Genomic DNA, 25,932 nt, shown 5'->3' with positions numbered 1-25,932 from the left:
AAGAACCTGACAAGTTGATTCTAAAATTCATATGAAATTCCAAAGGACTCAGAACAGCCAAACCCATCTTGAAAAAGAAGGACAAAGTAGGAAGATTCATATGTCCCAATTTCAAAACTTAATACAAAACGATAACTAAGACAGTGTGCAGTGCACAAGGACAGATGCATAGATCGATGGAATAAAATCATGTGTGTATTCTTAACTGATTTTCAACTAGGGTGTCAAGACCATTCAAAGAACAAATAGTCTTTTAAAGAAATGGTAATAGGACAACTGGATAGCGACATGCCAAAGAATAATTCGGATCCTTATACATCATATACAAAAATGAGCTCAAAATTGATCAAAGACCTAATCATAAGAGCTAGATCTTTAAAACTCTTAAAACGTTAAGACTAAATATTCTTGACCTTGGATTTAGCTAAGGATTCTTAGAAACAACACCAAAAGCATGAGCAACAAAAGAAAAAATAATTTGAACTCCATTAACTTTAACTTTTGGTCCTCAATAGACAACATCAAGAAAGTGAAAAAGCAACACATAGAATGAGAAAAAATATTTGAAAATTATATATCTGATAAGAGATCTGTATCGAGAATATACAAAGAACTTTTATAATAAAAAAGACAACCCATTAAATAATAAGCAAAGGATCTGAATGGACATTTCTCCACAGAAGATATGCAAATTAACTAATCAACATATTAAAGATAATCAACATATCAAAGATGCTCAACTTCATTAGTCATCAGGTAATTACATGTCAAAACCACAGTGAAAAACTATTTCACATTCACCCACTATGATTGCTAGAATCAAAGACAGATAATAACAAGTGTTGGAGATAATATGGAAAAATCAGACCCCTTATACGCTCTGGTAAGAATGTAAAATGGTAGAGGCACTTTACACAACTGTCTAACAGTCCCAAATGATTAAATATAAGGTTACTATGTGATTGAGCAATTCCACTCCTAATAAATTTTATTTCTTTTGGCTATATACCTAGGAGTGGAATTGCTTAATCACATGGTGATTAAGTTTAAATAAAGTTTCATTTAAGACTTTAGAGTTTTTGTCCAATAAAAACTTGTACACAAGTATTCATTACATTATCCATAATAGCCAAAATGTGTAAACAAACAACCCAAATGTCCATTAACAGATAAACGGATAAACAAAAAGTGGCCCATCCACTTTTTGATATTAAAAAAGTGATATAACGGAGTATCACTTGACCATAAAAAGGAATGAAGTACTGATATATGCTACAACATAGGTGAACCTTGAAAGTATTATGCTAAGTCAAAGAAGCCCTTCACAAAAGACTACACAGTGTATGACTCTATTTGTATGAAATATTCAGAACAGGCAAACCTACAGACACAAAGTGTATCAGTGGCTGCATAGGCAGTTACTTTTGGGGATGATGAAAATGTTCCGTAATTGGAGAGCGATGATGATTGTACAACTTTGTGAATATATTAAAAGTCATTGAACCCTATCCTTTAAATGAGTGAAATGTATGGTATGTGATCTACACCTCAATAAATTCTTATTAATTTGCTCTTTCTCCACCCATGAATCTATGAGGGCAAGTAAAAAAGAGACTATATCTGACCTACTTTATAACTATGATTTTATGGTCTTCCAGTCACCAAGATGATACCACCTTTTAATTTTCCTATCTTTTCGCTCATTAAATATCCTGGACATACCCTAAATTTCTAAATTATTAATGAAAGTGAAAGCAAAGCCAAAGTAATCCAGGAAAATAAAAGAGGAAAAAAGTGATGTGAACATAATAAATTATCCTTTTCTACCTGGTATTCACCCCAAGCCTTTCCTTCTGTTTGCTGATTTTCTGTCATCAGAAAATAAGATTTCTAAAAAGGTATGTACCACAAGAGAGTAATAAAATTTGTTTAACTGTATTTTTTAAATGGGACAAAATCATTTTAATGTCTTTAAAAATTTATAATAACCTTTTTTTTTAAAGTTCTCCTTCCCTAATCCTTTCCATCAAATGTTATTATTTTAAGTCTTACCTCTGTATTTTCAGTTACCTCAGCTTCTGTCATAAGGTCTGTTAAAGCATAGATAAACCCAAGATCTAACCTGAGATCCATTTCTTGAATCAATACTTTGAAATACCTATATTACAAAGAAGAAAAGATGTTTTAAAAATCATCAATTAACAACTGTATTACAAAAATTAGATGAGAAAAAAATATGAGATCAATATTACAACTCTGAAACTTAGGACTACTTAGTTGACTAAATTTTAAAAAATCATGGAACACTGTTAATAACAGCAACAAAGTCAAAATATGAAAATGGCCATAAAGAGGAAATGGATAAGTAAACTGCCATACGGAGTCATAAAACAGAATATTACACATTAGTGATAATGAATAAACTATGGCTACATACAACAAAATGAATAAATTTTAATAAAAATGTTGAATGAACAAAAGCAAGTCCCAACATTTATTTCCAGTCTGAAACAATTTTCTAAAAATTAAAAAATTAAAACTAAAAGGCATAATGTTTAGGTACACATGCACAATAAAACTATATTTTAAACAGCAAGGAAATAGAGTTTATCTTGATGATAAGGAAGGGGAAACTAGATAGACATTATTACATAGATGTTTCAGTCCATCCTCCATTTCTTGGAATGGGTAGTGAGTGAAGATGAAAATATTATTGTTTTCCTTTTTCAAAACAATATATGATTATAGACAACCGCAAACAAAAAACAAATACATATACAAGAGAATAAATATTCAAAATCCAGAAACGACGACTGGAAATACCTAGATGCATTTCATCCAGAGCCCCCCCTCCTTTTTTTTTTTTTTTTTTGAGACAGTCTCGTTCTGTCACCCAGGCTGGAGTGCAGTGGTACGATCTCAGCTCACTGCAACATCTGCCTCCTGAGTTCAAGCGATTCTTGTGCCTCAGCCTCCTCTTGTGCCACCACACCTGGCTAATTTTTGTATTTCTAGTAGAGATGGGGTTTCACTGTGTTGGCCAGGCTGGTCTCGAACTCCTGACCTCAAGTGATCCGCCCGTCTAGGTCTCCCAAAGTGCTGGGATTACAGGCGTGAGCCACAACATTGTAATAGATTTTTTTATTTGACCTTTATAATTAATATGCTTAAATCTTTGACTTGTCTAACATTTAAAGAGTATAAACAATTCATATATTTAAATCAAACATTAAATAAATATACAAGAAATGTATTAAGACACTTACTTAATACGTGATATCTGGGAATGTCCTGCAGATCTCATGACAATACTGACATCTGTAAAGGGCTTTGGTGCTGTAAAGGTTATAAACATAATTTCTCCCGTGATGCTTTAAGTAAAAAGTAGGCATTTTCTTCCAATATACACCACAATGGAAAATCAGTTACTAAATAATAAATATCAGTTAAAATTACTGATATTGGCAAGATCTATTACAATCTTAATTTCAGACTCCAGCATTGTTTTTAAAACTATCTATAGTCACTCTGAAGATAACTAATTCTACAATTAGCGGTTTAGAAGTATGCATTAGAATCACCAGGGAAACTGTGAAAACAGATTCTGGGGACTTGCTCTGGACCTCTAGGTGGAAGGGCTTAGGCATTATACTGGCCAAAAAGCTTTTGAGCGAGTTATAAAGAGTATTCCCCGCGAGATACTTTAGAGGTAGTGGTGTGGGGTGGAGGTAGGAAAGCAAGGGGAGAAGCAAGTTAAGTAGGGTGGTGAGGAGGGAAGAGAAAGTAGGGGGAAGAGGGATATGCAGGAAAGAAGAAAGGCAAAGGGAAAGAAAAGGGTAGAAAGGACTTGTCAGTTATTCTTATTTGGAGAACATAGGACAGTTTCTGCTGTTAGAAAACACTCTAGATTTGAACTTCCTTATTGTTCATTCAAAGGTTTTAAAGGATTTCACATCACAGGTTTACAGATTATCTGCTTTTTAAATTAACGTTTCTAAAAATTTCAATATATGTTTCTAATGAATCTTTTCTTCAAGATTTACTCAAAATCTTATCAAAGTTAGTTGTGTACAGTACTTGCTGGTCCTTTTTCAAGCAGTTTAATTTTCCAATGATCCTATAAAAATTAAACCCAAGAATGGTTTCACTTCATATTTTTATAGTAAAGTAAATCAAACAGCTAATACAACTGCTTTTATGGAAATCTAAAAATAAAAACAAACCTGAATCCATGGTGACCGACTTTGGAGGTTTAACAGGATAAAACACAAAGGGAAATACAGCACCATGTATCTGATTTTGGATCTAAGAAAATAAAAAAACATGTCAGTATATTAATATGTCAATTATACAACCTGACCAGAATAACAGGATTTAAAAAATAAAAAGAATCACAAAGTCTACCTAGCCCTGGCCAAGCGCGGTGGCTCATGCCTGTAATTCCAGCACTTCAGGAGGCCGAGGCGGGTGGATCATCTGGGGTCAGGAGTTTGAGACCAGCCTGGCCCACATGGTGAAACCCCATCTCTACTAAAAATACAAAAATTAGGCAGCCGTGGTGGCGCACACCTGTAATCCCAGCTACTCAGGAGGTTGAGGCAGGAGAACTGCTTGAACCTGGCAGGCAGAGTTTGCAGTGAGCTGAGATTCTGCCACTGCACTCTAGCCTGGGCAACAGAGGGAGACTGTCTCAAAAAAAAAAAGTCTAGCACAACACTGAAACTGAATACTAGATAAAGCAGACTGTGGGAATAGATCTGGTTTCTCATTGTGTTCCTTTAGAATACAATTTTGCCTATATTTCCAGAAAGACTTGCCTGTATTCTGTAGATTTGAATTCTAAATGACGATTGATGTGCAGATGTGTTATATTCCACTTTTAATGCTGGAAGATAATTTCTTCGTAGAGCTATTACACGTGGCTGCAGAATTTTCATGTTATGACCAGTAGGTGTTAAGCGAACCTGAAAAATATATACCCCCAAGTGAAAACATTAATTTATCTATAAATGACTACAATTAGAAATTCATACCAAAAACTCACAGTAAGCTAAATCTTTGTATTGGTTTAGACTTAGATCTTAATAACCCATGTCCATAAAATTCACATATTCATATAATTCTTACAATGCTTCGCTGTATCACTTTTTACATAAATGTACTAAAATTTATACAATAAAAATGAATAAAGGAAAAATAAAATACTTAAAGAAAGTACATTGAAAAAACAAAACATTTTTAAGTTTCCTGCTAACCCAAAGAGCAGACCATTAGCATCTTAAAAGAATGTTTTCTTTTCTTTTTTTTTTTTTGAGACAGAGTCTTGCTGTGTCACCCAGGCTGGAGCGCAGTGGGGCCATCTCAGTTCACTGCAACCTCCGCCTCCCGGGTTCAAGGGATTCTCATGCCTCAGCCTCCTGAGTAGCTGGGATTACAGGTGCCTGCCACCATGCCTGGCTAATTTTTGTATTTTTAGTAGAGACAGGGTTTGCCATGTTGGCAAGGCTGGTCTTGAACTCCTGACCTCAAGTAATCTGCCTTCCTTGGTCTCCCAAAATGCTGGGATTACAGGTGTGAGCCACTGCACCCAGCCTGATTTCTTAATATAGATAACCACCTCTTTAAAACATTTTATACAAGGTATGTATGACATGATTGATTATTTTGTTTTATAAGGAAGCCAAACTTCCCTTACATTTCACTAGTGATTCACCAAACTACAACAGATACAAAATTAAAACTTCACATCAGTACTTAAAAATATTACCGGAATGTTAGTGTCCAACTCAATAACCTTATCTTCTGAAGGTGAAGATTCAGTATATTCCTTAAATTCTCTCTCTAACTTCTCAGTGTGCTTTACACTCATTGGCTTCCATCTTGCCTTCTTCTTGGGCTTTGTCTCCCAAACCACATCAGAACTTATATAAGAAAGCAAAGATCATAGTATTTAATACTAACTTATTAACATATTTATTTTAACTGGTATATTACATGAATTACAATACCTTCAGTAAAATTTTACAATAGCCTCAGTTACAAGTGAGCATGTTACAAATTTAAAAACATGAATTCATTCAACTACTACCTATTAAGCTACTACTCACACACTATTCTAGGGGTTAGGGCTGTCTGTATCAGTGAACATCTCTGTCATTCTGGAGCTTCATTTTCATTGGGGAATGAAAATGAATAGTAAACAAAATAAATTAGTAAAATTTAATATGTAGGAGGTGAAAATGCTTTTGAAAGAAGAAAATGTAGACAGGGCAAGGGGGATCTGGAGAACTGGAATATGTAAAGTGGTGGGGTCTGCAATATTACAACAGAGTGGCCAACGGGGGACTCACTGAGAAAGTGAGATTTTGGCAACCTTAAAAGAGCTGAGAGAATTATCCAGCAGACAAGAGGAGGAAAACATTTCAGGTAGAGAGGCCTGCTAAAGCAAAGAACCTTAAGCAGGAGGCACACTTGCAGTATATCAAGAAGAGCAAGGAGGCTGGCATGTCAGAAACGCATTAGGAACAGAAAATAAAGTAAGACTTACAGTGGGGGAGCAAATAATGTAAGGCCTTGTAGACCACTGGAAAGACTCTGAGTTTTATTCTGAGTGATATGAGATACCACTGATCGGTTATAAGACAACTAGCAACATAATCTGACTTACATTTTGCTAAGAATATACTCTGTGTTGAAGTGGATGGAAAAAAAAGAGTGGAGTCAAGACTAGAAGCAGGAAAACTTGTTAGTTTACTACAGTAAACCAGATGAAAAATGGTGATGGCCCTGATGAGGCTACTGACAGTGAGATATTAGAAAAGTGGTCACATCTATGTGCCCTTTGAAGGTAGAACTAGCACAGAACTTCTTGATGAACTAGGTCTGGGGTGCAAGATAAAGAGAGGAATCAAAGACAATTTCAATATTTTTGGGCTGCATAACTAGAAGGAACTATTTTTGATTAACTCTGATTGGAAAGCAGGTTTTGGTAGAAGGAGAAAATAAAAAGTTTGGTATATACATATGAAGTTTAAGAAGCCTCTTAAATATCTGAACAGAGATTTTGCATGCACAGTTGGATATACGAAGTCTCAAGGTCAGATGACAGGTGACAGAAGACATACATAAGAGAGATATTCTGGGCAGTATTTGAAATCATAAAACTGAAATCCACAAGAGAAAAAGACCAGGCCTAAGAGCCTCAAGGCATTTGGCCAATGTAAGCAGTTGAGGGAAGACAAGGAACCAATGAATGAGACTGGATAGGAAGAAAAACCAAGACAGTGAGGTATTCTGGAAGTCAAGTGAAAGACACTACATCAAGGAGGGCTCTGTGTTAAATGTTATGAGGTAAAGACCGATAATTCTACACTGGATATGGCATTACGGAGGTCACTGATAATGCTGACAAAACCAGTTTCATGGTGTTTTGAAAGCAAAATCCTGTTTGGAGTGGTTAAAGAGGAAAATGGATGAAAAAGAATTGGAGAACACAGGATATGTTAAGTTCCTTTGAAACAGACAGTACATTTGAGGAGTTTGGTTATAAATGCAAACAAAGAAATGAGCAACAGCTAGCAAGGAAAGTAGGTTCAAGAGAATTTTTTATGTTGAGAGAAGTAACACTGAAACAATTCAGTAGACAGCCAAAAGCTGTTGACTTAGGAGAGATGAAGAAAAGGCCTGCTGGAACAATGTCCTCAGGTAGGTAGGAGGAAATCAAGTACAGTGCAAAAGTAGAGAAAAATCTGTTTAAACGGGAGCACATATATCTACTGCAAACTGTTGGGAGTATGTCAGTACAGCAAGTAGTATGCAAATGCCAGTAGATAGGAAGCTGTGATACTAGGGGGTGAGATGGGTCTCTGGATGTTTGCTTTTGACTGCTTCAATTTTTTCAGTGAAGTGGGATGCAAGGTAGTAAGCTGAGAGAATGGGGGTTTGAGGGGAGACAAAGTATAAAATAGTTATTTAGGATACAGAGTGTGAATGGAAAAAATCTAGTTGTACTGAAATTAAAATGCTGCAAGGCCTATAGACTTTATTCTGTTTAAATATTTAAGTTGTTTAATTTTATTTAAGCATTCTATTTGTTTATTCCTTATAGAACTTATATTCATTTAATAAATAGAAAGGTAGAGACCACATATTATTCATCTTTGCATTAACATCACTTAGCTTAGAAGATAACACATAATAGGTCTAAAGGTCTTAAAAATCTATGGTGTATTTTATCTATTTAAATAGTAAAAACATTTTTTGAGAATAAAAATCCTTAAGAAAATAGATTTTAATATTCCTTTTAAGATGGCATTGATTAGATTCAATAAGAGGTCAGGGGCACATATAGATTAATGTACACAGAAAACTAAATTTACATCTGTATCATATACGTTTATATATATTCAAGAATTTAACTCAAGTAAAGGATTAAAATTACATTATCCTGGTTATATAGAAGAAATATTCTCACATTAAGCACTAATATATGTAAATTAATTTAAACTTAACTGTTTATGAATAGGAATAATAAGGACATAAGGGAGAGACAAAAGATTTAATGGTGATGTCTTATATGAGAAATGATAAATACAGTGATTATTATTAGATCTTATTAGATCGTAAAGTGCCAAGGTCAAATTAGAAAGTGATTGTCTTTATGTTAATCCTCCAAAAGCTACAGCATATGTACCCTGAACTGTGCTGTATGGTAATGGAAAATGAACTAAGCATTTTGTATGATATGCAAAACATACTTTTGGTAAGTTGAATAAATATAACTTTTTAGATAAGTGGAAGGATTAACATAAGGAGTTTATAAATATGATTTCTGCCATATCTTTATTTCAAAAGGCAAAACATTCCCTCAAGCACAGTTAAAATTAGCATTACCACAGTGTCAATGAATAGTCAAAGCACAAAACTGAAACGAAATCATTTTAGATTTTACAACAACAGTTGATGGGTGCAGCACGCCAACATGGCACAAATATACGTATGTAACAAACCTGCACGTTATGCTCATGTACCCTAGAACTTAAAGTATAATAATAAAAAAAAAAAACAATAAAAAAAAAGATTTTACAACAACAATTTCTTAACAATTAGAAACTGATCATTTAAATGTATCCAAAATTTAATGCATCTAACCTTGTGATGCCTATATAGGCTACTTCTTGCTTCGTGTAATTGTTGACAAGAGAAATTCCAACATCTTGTAATGCCACTGCAATTTCTTGCTCTGCTAACTCTGCTTTCTCACTTTCATATGTTACTTTAAATACCTTTGGATCTTCAGTGAATAAAATAATGCGTTGTAAACCTTCAAAGAATGAAACTAAATAAATAGTCTTTTTCCCCAAATCTATAGGCATCATCATATCCTAGAACAAAACCACCAAAAAACAAAAACAAAAACAAAAAATTAGAAGTTGGTCCCAAAGAACATGAAATTTAGATTTTACATTTATAAAATGAGACTATTAATGGCACCTACTTCATGGGGTTAGTGGCAACTAAGTGAATTAATATTTGTAGAATACTTGCAAATTTACATTACTGAAATCATTTGATGTTATCTGATATAAAGTTATTACTCATAAAACAGGCCAGTTGTTTATTTTTTAAATTTAAACATTTTAATAAAATTGAATCTTCCCGTGTAGGCTAATCAGTAACACAAAGTATTTTTTTCTGCTTTATTCTAAGACTACAGCAATTCTAAGACTAAGAATACAGATATGTATTAAAAGTTGTTTCAGTCTGAAATTCACATTTCCTTTCATAGCTGAATCAAACAGGATTAAAAAAATCTTATTTCTCAATTGCATATTCTACAAAGCATGTATATTCATCATGAGGCTATTTCTGCAGGAATCTCACATAAATGTGCTGATATCAGGGTTTTGAGGGTCAATGACACGATAAACATAGCAAATTGTCATAATTAATATTCAGCCATTAATTTCTAGTTAATATTCTGATTTTCAGAAAATTTTACTGTATAGCATACATTCACGTTACAATATACAGAAATTAAAAACTGTGAGTTGTTACCATAAAATAATTATCTAGGTATACTTACGTTACTTATAATACTTTCTAAGTATATATATGTATATCACTAAAACCACACTGAGAATCAAGAAAACTAACTTATTTCACTAGTCTTTCTAGTATTTTACAGTGAATGTCTGATTTATCTTTATAAGCTTCAAACTATCACTATGATATAAATATGCAAAGTACTAATCAATAGATGAAATGAATAAGACTATTTTTATATCAAAGTACAATTTTTTTTCCTGAATAAATCTAATAGTCATGAATTTTTAAAACTTAAAGTTAGGCCACTTATAGGCAATCCTCTTAAATACAATGTAAACAATACCCACACCAGACTCCTCAACAGCAGCACTGAAAGACAATGAGAAAATACCACCTACTGATAGGCAGGAAGAAAAAATCACTAGTGGTGAGGAAAAAAAAAAAAATCAGGAGTCAAATTAAGATGAATTTTGAAGGACAAAAAACTTTAAAAAATGTTCTGGAAGTATTTAAAATGTTACTGGAAAATAGATGCGCATAACATGATCATCATAGCTTGCCACCCAGAAATAAATTTGTTTTAGTTCACTCAGTGGATCCTTAAATGTTCCTTCTAGAAGCTAAATCTACCTAGTATGATTGTCAAGGCAGAGAACATATTTGCTTTTCAGGTGAATGCTGAAAGCACTTCTCTAAACACAACTTTACTCTTTATAACACAGTAGAAGCAAATGATGTAAACAAAATAAGACTATTTCTGTTTTGAAACATTTTTGGTTAAGTCAATACTTAAATACTATTTTGAAGATTTCTGGCAGCTTTTTAGAAGCGTGGCCACAAACAGTCCTTAAAACTAGGAAGGCTGAAAATCAAATACCATTTTTTTTTTTTTTTTTTGAGATGGAGTCTCGCTCTGTCACCAGGCTGGAGTGCAGTGGTGCAACCTTGGCTCACTGCAACCTCCGCCTCCAGGGTTCAACTGATTCTTCTGCCTCAGCCTCCTTAGTAGTTGGGACTACAGGCACCTGCTACCATACCCAGTTAATTTTTGTATTTTTAGTAGAGATGGGGTTTTACCATGTTGGCCAGGCTGGTCACAAACTCCTGACCTGGTGATCTGCTTGCCTTGGCCTCCCAAAGTTAATTTTTGTATTTTTAGGAGAGACAGGGTTTCACCATATTGGCCAGGCTGATCTCGAACTCATGGTTCACCTCGGCCTCCCCAAAGTGCTGAGATTACAGGCGTGAGCCACCACGCCCAGCCCAAATACCTTTTTTAAAAAAGGCTGCTGGGAACCCATAATAACCCAATACTTACATCCTTTTGTGTTACTTCACCATGGCTTTTTCTACATCTCCACTTCAGCCTTCTAGAGCCCACTGGATCAGCCCATGTATAAAACACTGCTTTTCCAGGAGGGAGAGAATCTTCTATTTCACTGAGAGAACTGACATAAGTCGCAAAAATATGCATTAAATTAAATGCAAGTACATTAATAGATTTTTAAAAACCTAAAATAATACTTAATTCTTAGTTCACTAATTGAGATCTGTGATAGTTTTGATTAAAACAAGGCTGAAATTTTTACCTTATACAATTAAAAATGGGTTCACTAATGAATATTTCTCATTATTTTCCCACTTAGAAAATACATGTTCTACTTAGGAAATAAAGGTCTTCAAGTCTTTAAAACTGTTTTGTCAATTTTTTAATACCAATTAATTATGGAAAATTATTTCCAACTACTTTACTCTATTTATACCAATTCTAAGAGAATTTAATTGGTAACTCTTTCCTAAGTCTTACTAGAGCAAAAACAAAGTAACTAAGTTAGTCTTTAAAATCACAAAACGTGAAATACACATCTAAGAAATTCAACTGACTCAAAAACGATGCTCAGAAAGAAAAAAAAATTAACAAAAGTTATACACCAAACAAGTAATAAAATACAGCTCTTCTGAGCAGAAGAAGGAATTAAATCTGCAGATTAAAAGACTTCACTGGGCCAGGCGCGGTGGCTCACGCCTGTAATCCCACCATTTTGGGAGGCTGAGGCGGGCAGATCACAAGGTCAGGAGATCGAGACCCTCCTGGCTAACACGGTGAAACCCCGTCTCTACTAAAAATAGAAAAAATTAGCCAGGTGTGGTGGCGGGCACCTGTAGTCCCAGATACTCGGGAGGCTGAGGCAGGAGAATGGTGTGAAACCAGAAGGCAGAGCTTGCAGTGAGCCGAGATGGCGCCACTGTACTCCAGCCTGGGCAACAGAGTGAGACTCCGTCTCAGAAAAAAAAAAAAAAAAGACTTCACTGGGTATCAGACATTAATGAAAACAGTATCATTCTAGACATATATTTGTAAGAAAATGGGGGAAAAAAAACCCTAACACATATCTAAGAAAATCACAGTCACTTGCAAGAAAATAAAAATGCCCCTTTCACAGTTCAATGACGTTTAATGTCAAAAAGCAATGGCACACTATCTACACAATTTTGAGAAAAATGTTATCACTTAAAATTTTATGTCAAATTGTCATAAATTTGTAAGAATAAGACATTTCAAACAAGCAATAGCATAACACTACCCACAAATCTTTACTAAAAAAAAAAAACTCAAGACTTTTTCCAACCAAGCTAGAGACAAACTCAAAATAACATTTTTAACAACTAGGATATAGAAATATTGAAGAACCCACAGTGAACAACTAAACCAGTTTAAGAAAGTCTTTTTTTGTTAAAACATTAAAATCAATGCAAATACCAAAAGGGCCTTGAATCAAATAATACATATTTTGAAAAGCTAACCATTTTATATTAATCTGGTTGAAAAAATCCCAAATTACATTCACAAGAAAGTAAGAATTTGGAAAGAGGTTGAAGAAAAGGTAAAAAAGCATTACAATTTTTTATGGCTAAGCTAGCAGATACTGTTTCAATCTTAAAATTGATTTTAAATGTATCAAAACCTTCAATAACAAAAAAAGGAATTATCCATAACTGAAACAGAATATGTATTTTCAAAAAAATCATTAGAAGAAAATATACTACAAAAAATATGGTAAGGAATTATAAATTAGTTTTTACAATGATTACAAATGGGTTGAAGATCATTATTAGAAGATAAACTGAGCTGGGCACGGTGGCTCATGCCTGTAATCCCAGCACTTTGGGAGGTCGCGGCAGGTGGATCACCTGAGGTCCGGTGTTCGAGACCAGCCAGCCAACACGGCGAAACCCTGTCTCTACTATAAATACGAAAATTAGCCAGGCACAGTGGCGCACACCTGTAATCCCAGCTACTTAGGAGGCTGAGGCAGTAGAATTGCTCAAACCTGGGAGGCAGAGGTTTCAGTGAGCTGAGATCGCACCTCTGCACTCCAGACTGGGCAAAAGGGCAAAATTCCATCTCAGAAAACAAACAAACAAAAAAAGAAGATAAACTGATTCTAAAATTATAAAAGTTGAAATAAAAATTCTGAACAATTAAGTATTATTTAACTGTAGAGCATCTAAATGATGGAATATCATTCATTCAGTAAAAATCATGCTTTGCAGCCTACTTGAGGGTGGAGAGTAAAAGGAGGCTGAGAATCGAAAAACTACCTATTGGGTACCATGCTTATTACCTGGGTAACGAAACAATCTGTATACCAAAACCCCGTGACATGCAATTTACCCACGTAACAAACCTGCACATATATCCCCTGAACCTATAATAAAAGTTAGAAAGAAAAAAAAAATTGTGCTTTGAAACAAATTTATATGCTCACAATAGCTGTCAAATATGAGAGATACATAAGGAAGGAAGAGAGGGAGGGAGGGAGAGAACAAAGGAGGAAGGAAAGGAGAGGAAAAGGAATGAACAAAAATGTTGACAGTATTAGGATTTCAGGGATTAAATGGTCCTCTTTCACATTTTCTTCTCTAGTATTTTTTTAAATAGTAATTTAACAACTATTACTTTTATATGCAGGAAATAATATCTATAATTTTTTAAAAAGCCAAGAGACAGAAATGTGGAGGAGAAAACAAAATCACAGTCTTCATTTCTCCATGAAAAAAAAAAATCAAATGTAAATGTGTTGATTAGCAAATAAATTTGGTTTAAAAATACTTAAAACTGCTTTTAATTCACACAAATTTTAATCTGTTTAATTCATTGCAGAGTATTCCTTATGCAAAAATGTACTGGGCTATCTGGGACAGGCAATGAAAATTCCAAGAAAAGGGAAACTAACCATAGTTTAGTAGACTATTAACTATCTGTGTGTACACATCTCAAACTCACAAGAAAATAACACAATGTGATGAATGCTGTAATCTACATATGTAAAGGTGCTATCAAAAACTGGGGTACTTAGATCAAGGTGGCAAGGGAAGGGATCACATAGAATGGCATTTTTCTTTTTTTTTTTTTTAAGTTCCAGAATACGTGTACAGAACGTGCAGGCTTGTTACATAGGTAAATGTATTCCATGGTGGTTTGCTGCACCTACCAACCCATCACCTAGGTATTAAGCCCCACATGCATTAGCTATTTATCCTGATGCTCTCCCTTCTGCCGTGACCCCAACAGGCCCCAGTGTGTGTTGTTCCCCTCCCTGTGTCCATGTGTTCTCATTGTTCAGCTCCCACTTATAAGTGGGAATGGTTTTCTGTTCTTGTTGCTGAGGATAATGGCTTCTAGCTCCATCCATATCCCTGCAAAGGAATAATCTCGTTCCTTTTTATGGCTGCATAGTATCCATGGTGTATATGTACAACATTTTCCTTATCCAGTCTATCAGTGATGGGCATTTGGGTTGATTCTGTGTCTTTGCTATTGTGAATAGTGCTGCAAGGAACATGTGCGTGCATCTATCTTTATAAGAGAATGATTTCTATTCCTTTGAGTACATACCCAGTAATGGGACTGACTGCTGGGTCAAATGGTATTTCGGATTCTAGGTCTTTGAGGAATCACCACACTGTCGTCCACAATGGTTGAACTAATTTACATTTCCAGCAACAGTGTAAAAGCGTTCCTATTTCTCCACAGCCTTGCCATCATCTGTTGTTTCTTGACTTTTAAATAATTACAGAATGGCATTTTTCTAGCTGAAAGAAACACCTATTCAGGTAAAAACCCACGGAAAGACCTAGAGCACTGAGGAAACAAAAACTTCACTTTGTATAGGGTAAGATTTAGGCCACAGAAAGACAAATTTTTAGAAAGGCAGCCTAGAAGTATATTTTAAAAGAAATGGGTAAAAAAAGAAAAATTTGAAAGAGAGATATGATTATATTTCTTATTTTAGAAAATTCATTCTAGTAGAAAGTGGGAGATTTACTAGAGATAAGACTAGATATATAGAGATAGATCAAAAATCTACTCAAATATAGCTGGGTATGGTGGCACATGCCTGTAAACCCAGCTACTTGGGAGGCTGAGGCACGAAAATCAGTTGAGCCGGAAGGTGGAGGTTCCAGTGAGCCTGGATCACACCACTGCACTCCAGCCTGGGCAATAGACTGAGACAGTGTCTCAAAACAAAACAAAACAAAACACAAAACTCTACTCAAATAAAACAAAACAAAACAATACACAAAAAATCTACTCAAATACATAAGAAATGGAGGGTTACTGAACTAGGATAATGACAGCAGAGATTACATAAGAAGGGAATATTTATTTAAAAGTTAAAGTTTAACAAAGAAATGGAAACACATCTCATGCTCATGGAGGGGTAGACTCAATATTGTGAAAATGACCATACTGCCATAAGCAATCTACAGATTCAATGCAATTCCCATCAAAATACCATCATCATTCTTCACAGAACTAGAAAAAAAATCCTAAAATTCATATGGAACCATAAAAGGAGCCCTCATAACCAAAGCAGTACTAAGCAAAAAGGACAAACCTGGGGGCATCACATTATACGACTTCAAAGTATACTACAATGCCTATAGTCACCAAAACAGCATGGTACTGCTATAAAAACAGGCATGTAGACCAACGGAACAGAATAGAGAAACCAGAAATAAAGTTAAATACTTAGAGCCAATTATCTTCAACAAAACAAACAAAAACACAAAGTAGGGAAAGGACACCCTATTATAGTGAAGGGACTAGATGTGAAGGGACCAGTCTGGTCAGGGCCTAAGATAGAGTTGACTTAATAGTTTACAGACAAGGCTCATTCTTCATTCTTGTTCTTTTTGTTTCCAGATTCTTTTGTCCAGTCTTCTTTCTGGTACCTTGACTATCTCCTACTCTGGGAGATCATCAAGTGCTAGGATCGTGGGCAAGCCACATGTAGAAGAATAAAATTGGGTTCTCATCTCTCACCTTATACAAAAATCAACTCAAGATGGATCAAAGACTTAAATGTAGGACCTGAAACCATAAAAATTCCAGAAGATAATTTTGGAAAAACTCTTCTAGACATTGGCTTTGGCAAAGAGTTCATGACCAAGAACCCAAAAGCAAATGCAACAAAATAAAAATAGATGGGACCTAATTAAACTAAAAACCTTCTGCACAGCAAAAAAAATAATCAGCAGAGTAAAGAGACAACCCACAGAATGGGAGAATATCTGCAAACTATGCATCTGACAAAGGACTAATATCCAGAATCTATAAGGATCTCAAACAAATCAGCAAGGAAAAAAAAACATACAATAATCCCATCAAAAAGTGGGCTAAGGTCATGAATAGACAATTCTCTAAAGAAGATACACAAAAGGCCAACAAACATATATAAAAAAGCTCAGCATCACTAATTATGAGGGAAATGCAAATTAAAACCACAATGAGATACCACCTTACTCCTGTAAGAATGATCATAATTAAAAAAAAAAAAAAAGATGTTGACATGGATGTGGTGAAAAGGGAACACTTTCACACTGCTGGTGGGAAGGTAAACTAGCACAACCACTATGAAAAACAGTATGGAGATTCCTTAAAAAACTAAAAGTAGAACTACCATTTGATCCAGCAATCCCAGTACTGGGTATCCACTCAAAGGAAAAGAAGTTATTATACTAAAAAGACACTTGCACACACATGGTTAGAAACAATTTATCATTTTTATAACGTGGATAATTAAGAAAACAGGCATTCCTCTTTCTTAACATCTTAAATAGATGAGAGAATGCTACCCAAAACGACTTTTAGGTACTTGCTAGTCCAGCCCTGTGGTCTTTACGCAATGTCTGTTTGATTGTAATCAATGATAAGAAGTTGTACAGTTAGCAGTGCAAAGAAAGTGTAAGCGCAATGATAAATATGTGCTTGTTGAAAAGTAACAGGTGAAAATACAGAAAGAAAGCAAACAAACTAAATTCAAGACAACCTGGAACTACTAAGTACAGGATCAGAAACTTGCATAAGCTGTAGTAGCACTAAGAAGATATGGTATCACAGCAAATTAAAATGAATGATGTTTAAGAGTAGTCCTAAACCACGAAGATTCAATTATAGCCTTTAAGGAAGCAGTCCTTTCCCCCAGACACCTCAACAAGAAGGTACCTGTTTGAAAAAAGAAAATCTGAAATTTTACATATTTACACTATAGTGAATAGACAAAATTCAGACTCACAACAAACTCTGACAGTCCTCATCAGAGTCAACAATGAACAAGCTTTTGCCACACTTGCTTCACCTCTTCCATTTTTCTTTCTTTGAAGCATTTCAAAATAAACTGTAGACATCAAGTCAGTTTTACCCCTACATACTTCAAATACATTTTTTAATGGAACATCGTTTTATATAGCTACAATGCTATTATCAGTGTTTATATTCTTAAGAAATTATCATAAAAACCATGCCTCATCATCTAGACTTACACCATCAAGAGTTACTGTATTTGTGATAATCTTACCTTTGATTGTATTGAACAAGTTCATTCTTTGTGTGATTTATTAAGAGGAATGTAGCTGCTCCATCATGATAATCTAAAAATGTAATAACTGTAGAATGCTCAGCCAAATTCACTTCTGCTATAATACCTCCAAGCTAGAAGAAAGAAAAAGAAAACATTTTTAATATAATCATTTTCCCAAGAATATTAACTAATAACATCTAAGAACAGACTACTCATAACTTGATAATTTAATTTTTGGGATGACTGAGAAAACAATTCAGAATTTTGTATTGCATTTCTGGAAATCTATAATCTCAATCACTGTATTACAGACAGATGACATTCCAGATGTGGTATATTCTAGTATTCCAGGCATTCCAACTAACTTTTTATATAACAATTAAATTATCTTAGATCTCTGTTTCCTTTTACAAAAAGAAATGTTTGTTCATTTTTGGGGAAAGAGGAAAAATCAACAGAAGTAATTATTTGATACAAAAAAAAAAATAAAATACCAGTCAGTATATTTTAGCTTTTCTAATGATATATGCCATACACACATACCACACACACACAAAAACAAACAAACAAACAAACAAAACCACTTACCTCGTTATCCAGACGCAATAGAATACAGTTTTCTTGCTTGTTAAAATATATCCTTTTGGGAGGATCTTCACTCCCTTCAACTTGAATAAGAAGTTTACTAGAAGCATCCTCAGGCCAAAAGGGGATACACTAAAATATACATTATATATGTTTATAAAAATAAACAGATTTCACCATAAATACACAAATCATCTTAATATTCCCATCAGAGTACACTTAAACTTTAAAAAATCTCTTTTAACACTGCTCTAGTTATTGGGTTGCTTAAACAGCTGTAAACTCTCAACTTGAAGATGGGTTGTCACTTGTCAGCACTATGCACTCAAGAAGCAGTGGATAGCAAATTGAAGAACTATGGTAAGTGAACTGCTGGCGAGAAAAGAGACTTTAATGTGGTCATGATCTTACAGAGAAGGGTTGAAAAATCAGCAAGAAACCTGAGCTGAGAACTGGGACACAGATCAGGTTTAAAACAAGTGTACATTCAGTTACTAAAAATCAAAATCAGGTATGAACGTTGGAAATTAGGCAGAAGTCAAAGTACACAAAAATGGTAAGTCAGAACATATATTAAATCTAGCATCTGGTTGTCAAATAAGGGTAAAAAAGTAAAAGTAGTATTCAAAGTTCAGAGTAGGAAGGAAGTTCGGAATTTTACGAAATAACTTCAACATGAGTGATCTGGAAACCAAACTAAAAGAACAGGAGATATTCAAGGTACCAGAAAGAAGACTGGACAAAAGAATCTAGAAATTGAGCTAAAAGAACAAGAATGAAGAACAGCCTTGTCTGTAAGCTATTAAGTCAACTCCTGACCAGACTGATCCTTTCATATATTTCAGTGAGACTGCTCATGTGTGATACCTGATCATCATTACATGACTTGAGGACAATGTAGCAGAACCTGGTTGTTATAGCTAAGTATCTTAGCTTGTTAAAGACAGTTTTATTCAACCATAAAATGGAATTAATGGAACGAGATATGAGACATGCTTAGGAATATAACCTGACTGTGCACAGCCAGGGCACTGCAGTCTTAAGGATTCAAGCAACCCTGTCCCAAAGCTTTTACCCATGTCTGCATGCCTAGCCCAGGCCCTTCATTTGGAGGCTCTTTATGAGAGCTTTGCGGCAGAGGCCTTCCTTGGGAGCTCCTGCAGGACCTCTTTATCAGGGAGACAGGTAGAGAACTGGGACACAGATGATCAGTTTAAAACAAGGGTATGGTCACTTCACAAAAAGTGAAGACACTTTTTGTCTACTCTCAGTGCTCATTCCTAGCTCCTCCCCTTTGTCCTACTCCATTCCCCAGGTCCATAAAACTGCTGGACACTGTTCAAGGTTTCATAGACAGTGAGACAAGCCCCATGTCTTGTGCTGATCCACTTGACCCTTGTCCAATGCCATTCCAGAATAGGTGGTAACTGTGCTTTCTCTGATTTGGCCTCCTGCTTACACAGGTTGAGTATCCCCTGTTCGAGATGCTTGGTACCAGAAGTGTTTCAGATTCTGGACTTCTTTTGGATTTTGGAATATTTGCATATATATAATGAGATATCTTGGGGATGGTACCTAAGTCTAAACATAAAATTCATTTATGTTTCACATTCACCTTATACACATAGCCCAAAAGTAATTTTATACTATATTTAAATAATTTTGTGCATGAAACAAAGTTTGTACATATTGTACCATCAGAAAGAGAATGTGTCACTATCTTAACCACCCATGTTGACAATCTATGGCTGTGTGGCATCACCATCATTCCTGACTCTCAATTTGTGTTACCAATAAACAATCATTTTCTTACACTTACTCACACATAAGTACCTAACAGTTAAAAAAAAATGACAGTTAAGAAAGTGAAAAAAATAAAGTGTCAGGTGTAGAATTTTTCACTTGTGGCATCATGTTGGCACTTGAAAAGTTCTGGATTTTGGAATATTTCGAACTTTGGAGCATTTTTGATTTCATATTTTCAGATTAAGGATGCTCAATCTTTACTATCACAGTAAGTGATTAAAGGTTTGACTGTTACTTTCATTGTGGCTTGTCTTAATCAGCTACTCCAACACCTGGCAGCTCAGCTCTCTCCTCCTCAGCTGAGCTCTTGACAAGTCATTTCCTCGAAGTCATTGTTCAAATGTGACTCCAATGAGTCCCATCCTAACCACCTTACATAAAATTAGAGACCACCCCTGGCTCTCGAACTCTTAATATCCCTTATCCTACATTAGACTTTCCCACATTAGACTTGTCACTTTGAAACATACTATATACTAATTGATTATGGTATTATTAATGTTTCCCCCTTACACCCACTGAAATGTAAACTACATAAAGATGGGGACTTGTGCCTTTAAATAGTATATTGCAAGTCACATAAAAATAAACAATATTTGTTGAAAGAATGAATAGACTTGAAAAAAGGTGAAATTTCTGGGAATAAGAACTATAATTATTCAAATACTCAGCTGAAGACTTACATAGTAGTTCAGACACAGCAAAAGTAAAAAAAATTGAAAGATGTATATGTAGAACTTACCCAGAATGAAGCAAAGAGAGTTGGAAAATATAAAAGAGCTATTAAGAGACATGGAGGATAGAGTATGAAAGTCCAACATGTTTGATTTAAAGGCTTAGATGGAAAAAATGGAAGAACGGAGGAGAGGCAATATTTAAAGAGACAGTAGTAGCAAATTTTACAGAAAGCATGAAATACTTTAATCCACAGATCTAGGAGTAAAGCACCTCAAGCAGGGTAAATAAAAGGAAACCACATATAGACATATAGCAGCGTGACCGCAGAACATCAAAGACAAAGAGAAGAAAGACTGTGAAGGCGGCCAGAGAGATCGATCGATCGATCGATCTATCTATCTATCTATCTATTTTCTCCTCTTCTCTTCTTCTCTCTCTCTTTCTTTTGCAATTGCAAGATTTAATAGAATGAAAACAGAGCTCCCATAAAATGGGAGGGGACCCAAAGGGGGTTGCCATTGCCCCATGGAACGCCTGGGTTTATATCCCGATCACTGTCCCTCTCGCTGTGCTCCAGCCAGAGAGATTTTTCTAGAAACACTTATGGTATTTACCTTCAAAACCAGCCCTAAAGGAAATGCTAAAGAATATACTTCAAGAATAATCCCAAAAAGGATGGTTTTATATGCAAAAAGGAATAATGAATAGAAACAGCAACACTTCTCTAATCCTAACTTTTAGAATAAAAGTTCTTCAAAAATAAAATATTCCATCAACCTCTGTCAGTCATTCAGAAAACTCTTATCCAAAGGTTTAATGATGGCACAGAATCAACATTTCTTCTAAGTTACTACTCTCCTCAAGTAACTAGAGAAGAGTCTGGCTTAACCTACTCTCTGAAGGCATTCCTAATAGCTTCCTAGAGAGAATAAATAATTTCCGTCTCTTTGATGCATTTACACCTTATCTAGTCTTTGGCTGCTGTATTTAACCAAAGTGGTTAGTAATTGTTAAACGTCTACCTCCCTTAACAAGCTGGGCATTCCTAGTTATCTAATTATTAAAAATTGAACCTTGCCATCTATCTAGAGCCGGGTACAAATATTCAATGAAGATTTATGAAACTAAAACAACATTGGAGTAACAGGAGAGTTAAAACATTACATGGTGACTTTAGGTATCTAACATTAAGGAGAAAATAGAATCCAAAGAGGTATATTTCTGAAATTCATCTACCCACCTGCTCCAAATCAAGAGAGAGCCATTTATCAGTTCCTTCTTCAGCCACTGATATACGGTATTTGCTTTTGTTTTTAATCATATAAAAAGGGGTAAATGTCACAATTCTAGTAATGTTAAAACTGCTCAGGTCTATAGTGACACCAACCTAAGAAAAATAAAATTAACAGCTCAAAAACTGTTATGTATCATAACATCCTTATAAAATTTAATTAAGTAGTTAATAAAACATTTAAAATAAACAGTTTCTTGATAAGCACAGAATGAACTCACTTGATAGTCCATTTTCAGGCCTTTACATTTAACAGCTCCATGACTACCAACAGTATCAATTGAAAACTGATCGGACAATTCACTATCAGTTACCATAAGTTGAACCTAGGAAAAAATATTTCAAATACATCACAATTTAGGTACCCTTAAAAATTCCTGCTTAAACTGATAAAAATTAGTTTTTAGCATAAACAAAATATTACATTGTTAATGCACTAAACCTTTATAATATTAAATTCCAATCTTTTTGGCCTCAAATATTTAACAAGTTATTTCTATCCAAGTTTCATAATATTTATTCCTCAGAACTTTAAAACTAAAAATCGACAAGCAAATAAAGACAAGGGAAAAACAGAATAAACAATGCATACCTTATTGTTATTAAAAAAGTGATTTGGCTGAAAAGAAAAGAGAACTGGCTTTTTATAATTAGGTGGATGCTTTCGATGAATTCCGTCTGCTTTGTACTGTAACATGCGACCAGTTTTGTTGACCATCCAATAAGGACTATGAAATGCCACAACTGTCTGACCAGTATTATAAGTCATATGGACAGCAATATCTAAATCAGTCTTTTCCATTTCTGTAATACAGGTAAAATTGACAAAACTAATGTCTTGCTGATTAGGCTTTATGTGATATTCACTTTTCCAATCGTGATTGAGATAGTCAAGTAATTTTAAACGTAGCCTGGCTTTATCCAACTGTACAGTACAAATCTGGGCTGAATGTCCTTCACTTAGAGTAAAAACTGAATTTTCAATTCCCTGTAATAAAAAAAAAAAATTTAAATGTTGCAGAATAATATGCCTCAAAATTCTATTTATCTATTCCAAATGCTGCACAAAATGCTTCTGAAGCACCTATCAGAACAAGTCAGAAGACTTACATTCAAGTTCTAACTTTGTCAACTGTGTAAATCTCTACACAGGATTTAATCTGAGATTTGAGCTACTGTATTTGTAAAATGTTCTAAATGACTTAATTCAAAGGACAAACTGTGAAAATTAGATTAAATAACATAATGGGAAACTCCCCTGGAAATTATAAACATAAAACACTACAATTGGTAAAACAACAACAAAAAGACAATCTTAACCACTAGTGATTTTTGTTTTGAAAACAACAAAACAAAGTAAAATGTGGGCAAAAACTGATGGTAATCCAAAATAAGCAATCCCTACTACCTCCACAATCCCTCATCACCCATTTCCAATCACTGTTTATATTATTACATCATATGTATCTCTCTAAGCTGCTCATTTCCCTCGACCCACCCTTCTATTATCTTAGTTCATGTCACTATATGACCTCTCAGTTTAAGAGTCTCCTAACCGCTCTTGTCCCCTCTAGTCCCTTCCCCATACCATGGCTCAATTGTCTTTCTAAAGACTGATCATATCCTTTGGAAACTGCCAGACAGAATGTGATCACTAAAAGCATCCAATTAAAAGTTCTATGAGAATAGAAACATAAATTGACAGTGTATCTGAATATCTCACCAGTTTTTCCAGCATCTCTATCTTGTTCTCTTCCTATTATTATAATATAGGAATCTCTTCATCTCATGATTTTAAATTAATTAAAGCAAAAGTAAGGAGTTCTTGATTTTTTACAAGTTAAATAATATTCCACAAAATAACAATGGTGGTGGTAGTGCTAGAGTGATAAATAAATGGCAACCCTTGTCTGTCAGGCACTGTACCAAATCTTTTACATATACAATCTAATTTGATTTCCCCCATGTCTTAACCAAGCAAATTTTATTATTCTTATTTTACAGACTACAACAAAAGATTTACAAAAGCAATAAAGCCCGCTTAAGAACATACAGCTAGCAAGTGACAGAGCTAGGATGCAATTTCAAATCTGACAGCAAAGTACAAATTCTTAACCATTATGATAATTTGTTACTCAATATGGAAATACACATTTAAAACCATAAATATGTTAACTTTTTCCTCCAAAAGAGACATGTATCAGAAAAGTGTAAACTGCTGGGTGTACTGGCTCGCGCCTGTAATTCCAGCACTTTGGGAGGCCAAAGCGGGAGGATCACTCGAGCCCAAGAGCTCAAGACAAGCCACAGTGAGTCCCTGTCCCTACAAAATTAAAAATTAAAAAAAGTTATCCAGGCATGGCATGCATCTGTAGTCCCAGCTACTCGGGGGGCTGAGGAGGAAGGATCACGTGAGCCTAGAAATTTGAGGCTACAGTGAGCTATGCACTCCAGTCTGAGCAACAGAGAAAGCAAAAAGTTTGTTTTTTTAAAAAGCAAACAAATGGTAATTCTAAAGGTAAAATAAACCTATAATAGATGAAAATGAAGAACTACTTTCTTCCATTTGATAAGCCTCGCAAATGAAATATTCACATAAAACCTTAAGATGTACGGATTCCTATGTTATAACAACAGGAAGAAACCACACCATCTGTTAAAACAGAGTATGTAAGAAAAAAAGCAACTTTACCAAGTATATAATCTTTTAAGAAAATCAGCGCTAAAAGAATACAATATAATGTAGCAGGCTTTTTTTGTCACTGAAGTCTAGTTCTTAAATGTTATTTCAATAATAATTCTCATACTTGTTGCAAAAGAATATCTGCATTACCTGTTCTTTACTAGTATTCTAGTATTCTAATTTTTATTAGATCTTTAAAATAGTTTTTATTGTTCTTAATCTTAAAAAACTGAAACTACAAAATCAAAAACAGGAAAGCACTAAAACAATTTGCCGATACCTCTATATAATAAGCAATTTTGTAAGGAAGAAGATTTCGGAGCAGGATAGGTGGCCACAAATGCATTATGTATGGTAAATCCCAACCATCTTCTGAATACACTGATAGAGACGTTAAATTATCTTTTTCTGGAACAATATTAATGAGAAATGATTTCTTGGAAGGGTTTTGAGATCTACATTTCTTCTTTAGAAGAGCACCATCATTTTTCACAATCTCTTCAAAGTCAATTCCTTCACACCTTTGATAGTCCTCATCTTCTGGCTTCAGAAAAAGGAATGATCTGCATGAGATTAAATGATACAGTTTAAAATGCTTTAAAGGAAAACATATTAAAGTATATAATTACAGCGTTAGAATAACAAACTTACCTCCTTTCACAATATTGTAATAAATTTTTATATTTTCATATACCTTTTAGATATAAGTAAGATAGATAAATAGATATCACCTTAACTTTCTGGAAGCTCATCAAGTTGTCTAACTTTTAAGAGGAGAATATTTTTCTTACAAACTTACTATCTTAAAAGTACACTTATAAGATAAATGGTTTCATATAAAAATACATAAATCGTATCAGTTATATATGCAAAGCAAACCACATAGAATCATCTGTGACTTGTACATATAACTGCAAGAATTTGGCTTTTCTGGATATGTGGGCCTAAAAGGAAATAAATGCCATGACTGAATT

The 25,932-nt window shown here is 34.5% G+C and overlaps 1 protein-coding gene across 6 annotated transcripts in view; it reads right to left on the bottom strand.

Annotated features, from left to right (window-relative positions):
* Window positions 1-25,932, bottom strand: part of VPS13A (vacuolar protein sorting 13 homolog A) — a 243,045-nt gene that overhangs the window by 51,387 nt on the left and 165,726 nt on the right. For 5 of the 6 annotated variants that reach the window (XM_065530725.2, XM_005581971.5, XM_005581974.4 and 2 more), the window contains 13 exons: window positions 25,239-25,521; window positions 22,868-23,263; window positions 22,497-22,601; window positions 22,225-22,371; window positions 18,504-18,632; window positions 17,913-18,046; window positions 11,366-11,495; window positions 9,151-9,383; window positions 5,768-5,921; window positions 4,818-4,964; window positions 4,224-4,305; window positions 3,267-3,336; window positions 2,053-2,158 (listed from right to left, as the gene is read on the bottom strand). In XM_065530725.2, the coding sequence (XP_065386797.1) occupies window positions 2,053-2,158; window positions 3,267-3,336; window positions 4,224-4,305; window positions 4,818-4,964; window positions 5,768-5,921; window positions 9,151-9,383; window positions 11,366-11,495; window positions 17,913-18,046; window positions 18,504-18,632; window positions 22,225-22,371; window positions 22,497-22,601; window positions 22,868-23,263; window positions 25,239-25,521 (2,116 nt within the window). The remainder of the gene's footprint in view (window positions 1-2,052; window positions 2,159-3,266; window positions 3,337-4,223; window positions 4,306-4,817; window positions 4,965-5,767; window positions 5,922-9,150; window positions 9,384-11,365; window positions 11,496-17,912; window positions 18,047-18,503; window positions 18,633-22,224; window positions 22,372-22,496; window positions 22,602-22,867; window positions 23,264-25,238; window positions 25,522-25,932) is intronic. The other variant, XM_065530724.2, reaches the window with a different exon arrangement.

The sequence above is a fragment of the Macaca fascicularis genome, chromosome 15 (assembly GCF_037993035.2).
Source record: "Macaca fascicularis isolate 582-1 chromosome 15, T2T-MFA8v1.1".
NCBI lineage: Eukaryota > Metazoa > Chordata > Mammalia > Primates > Cercopithecidae > Macaca > Macaca fascicularis.
This window is presented reverse-complemented; position numbering and strand designations above follow the sequence as displayed.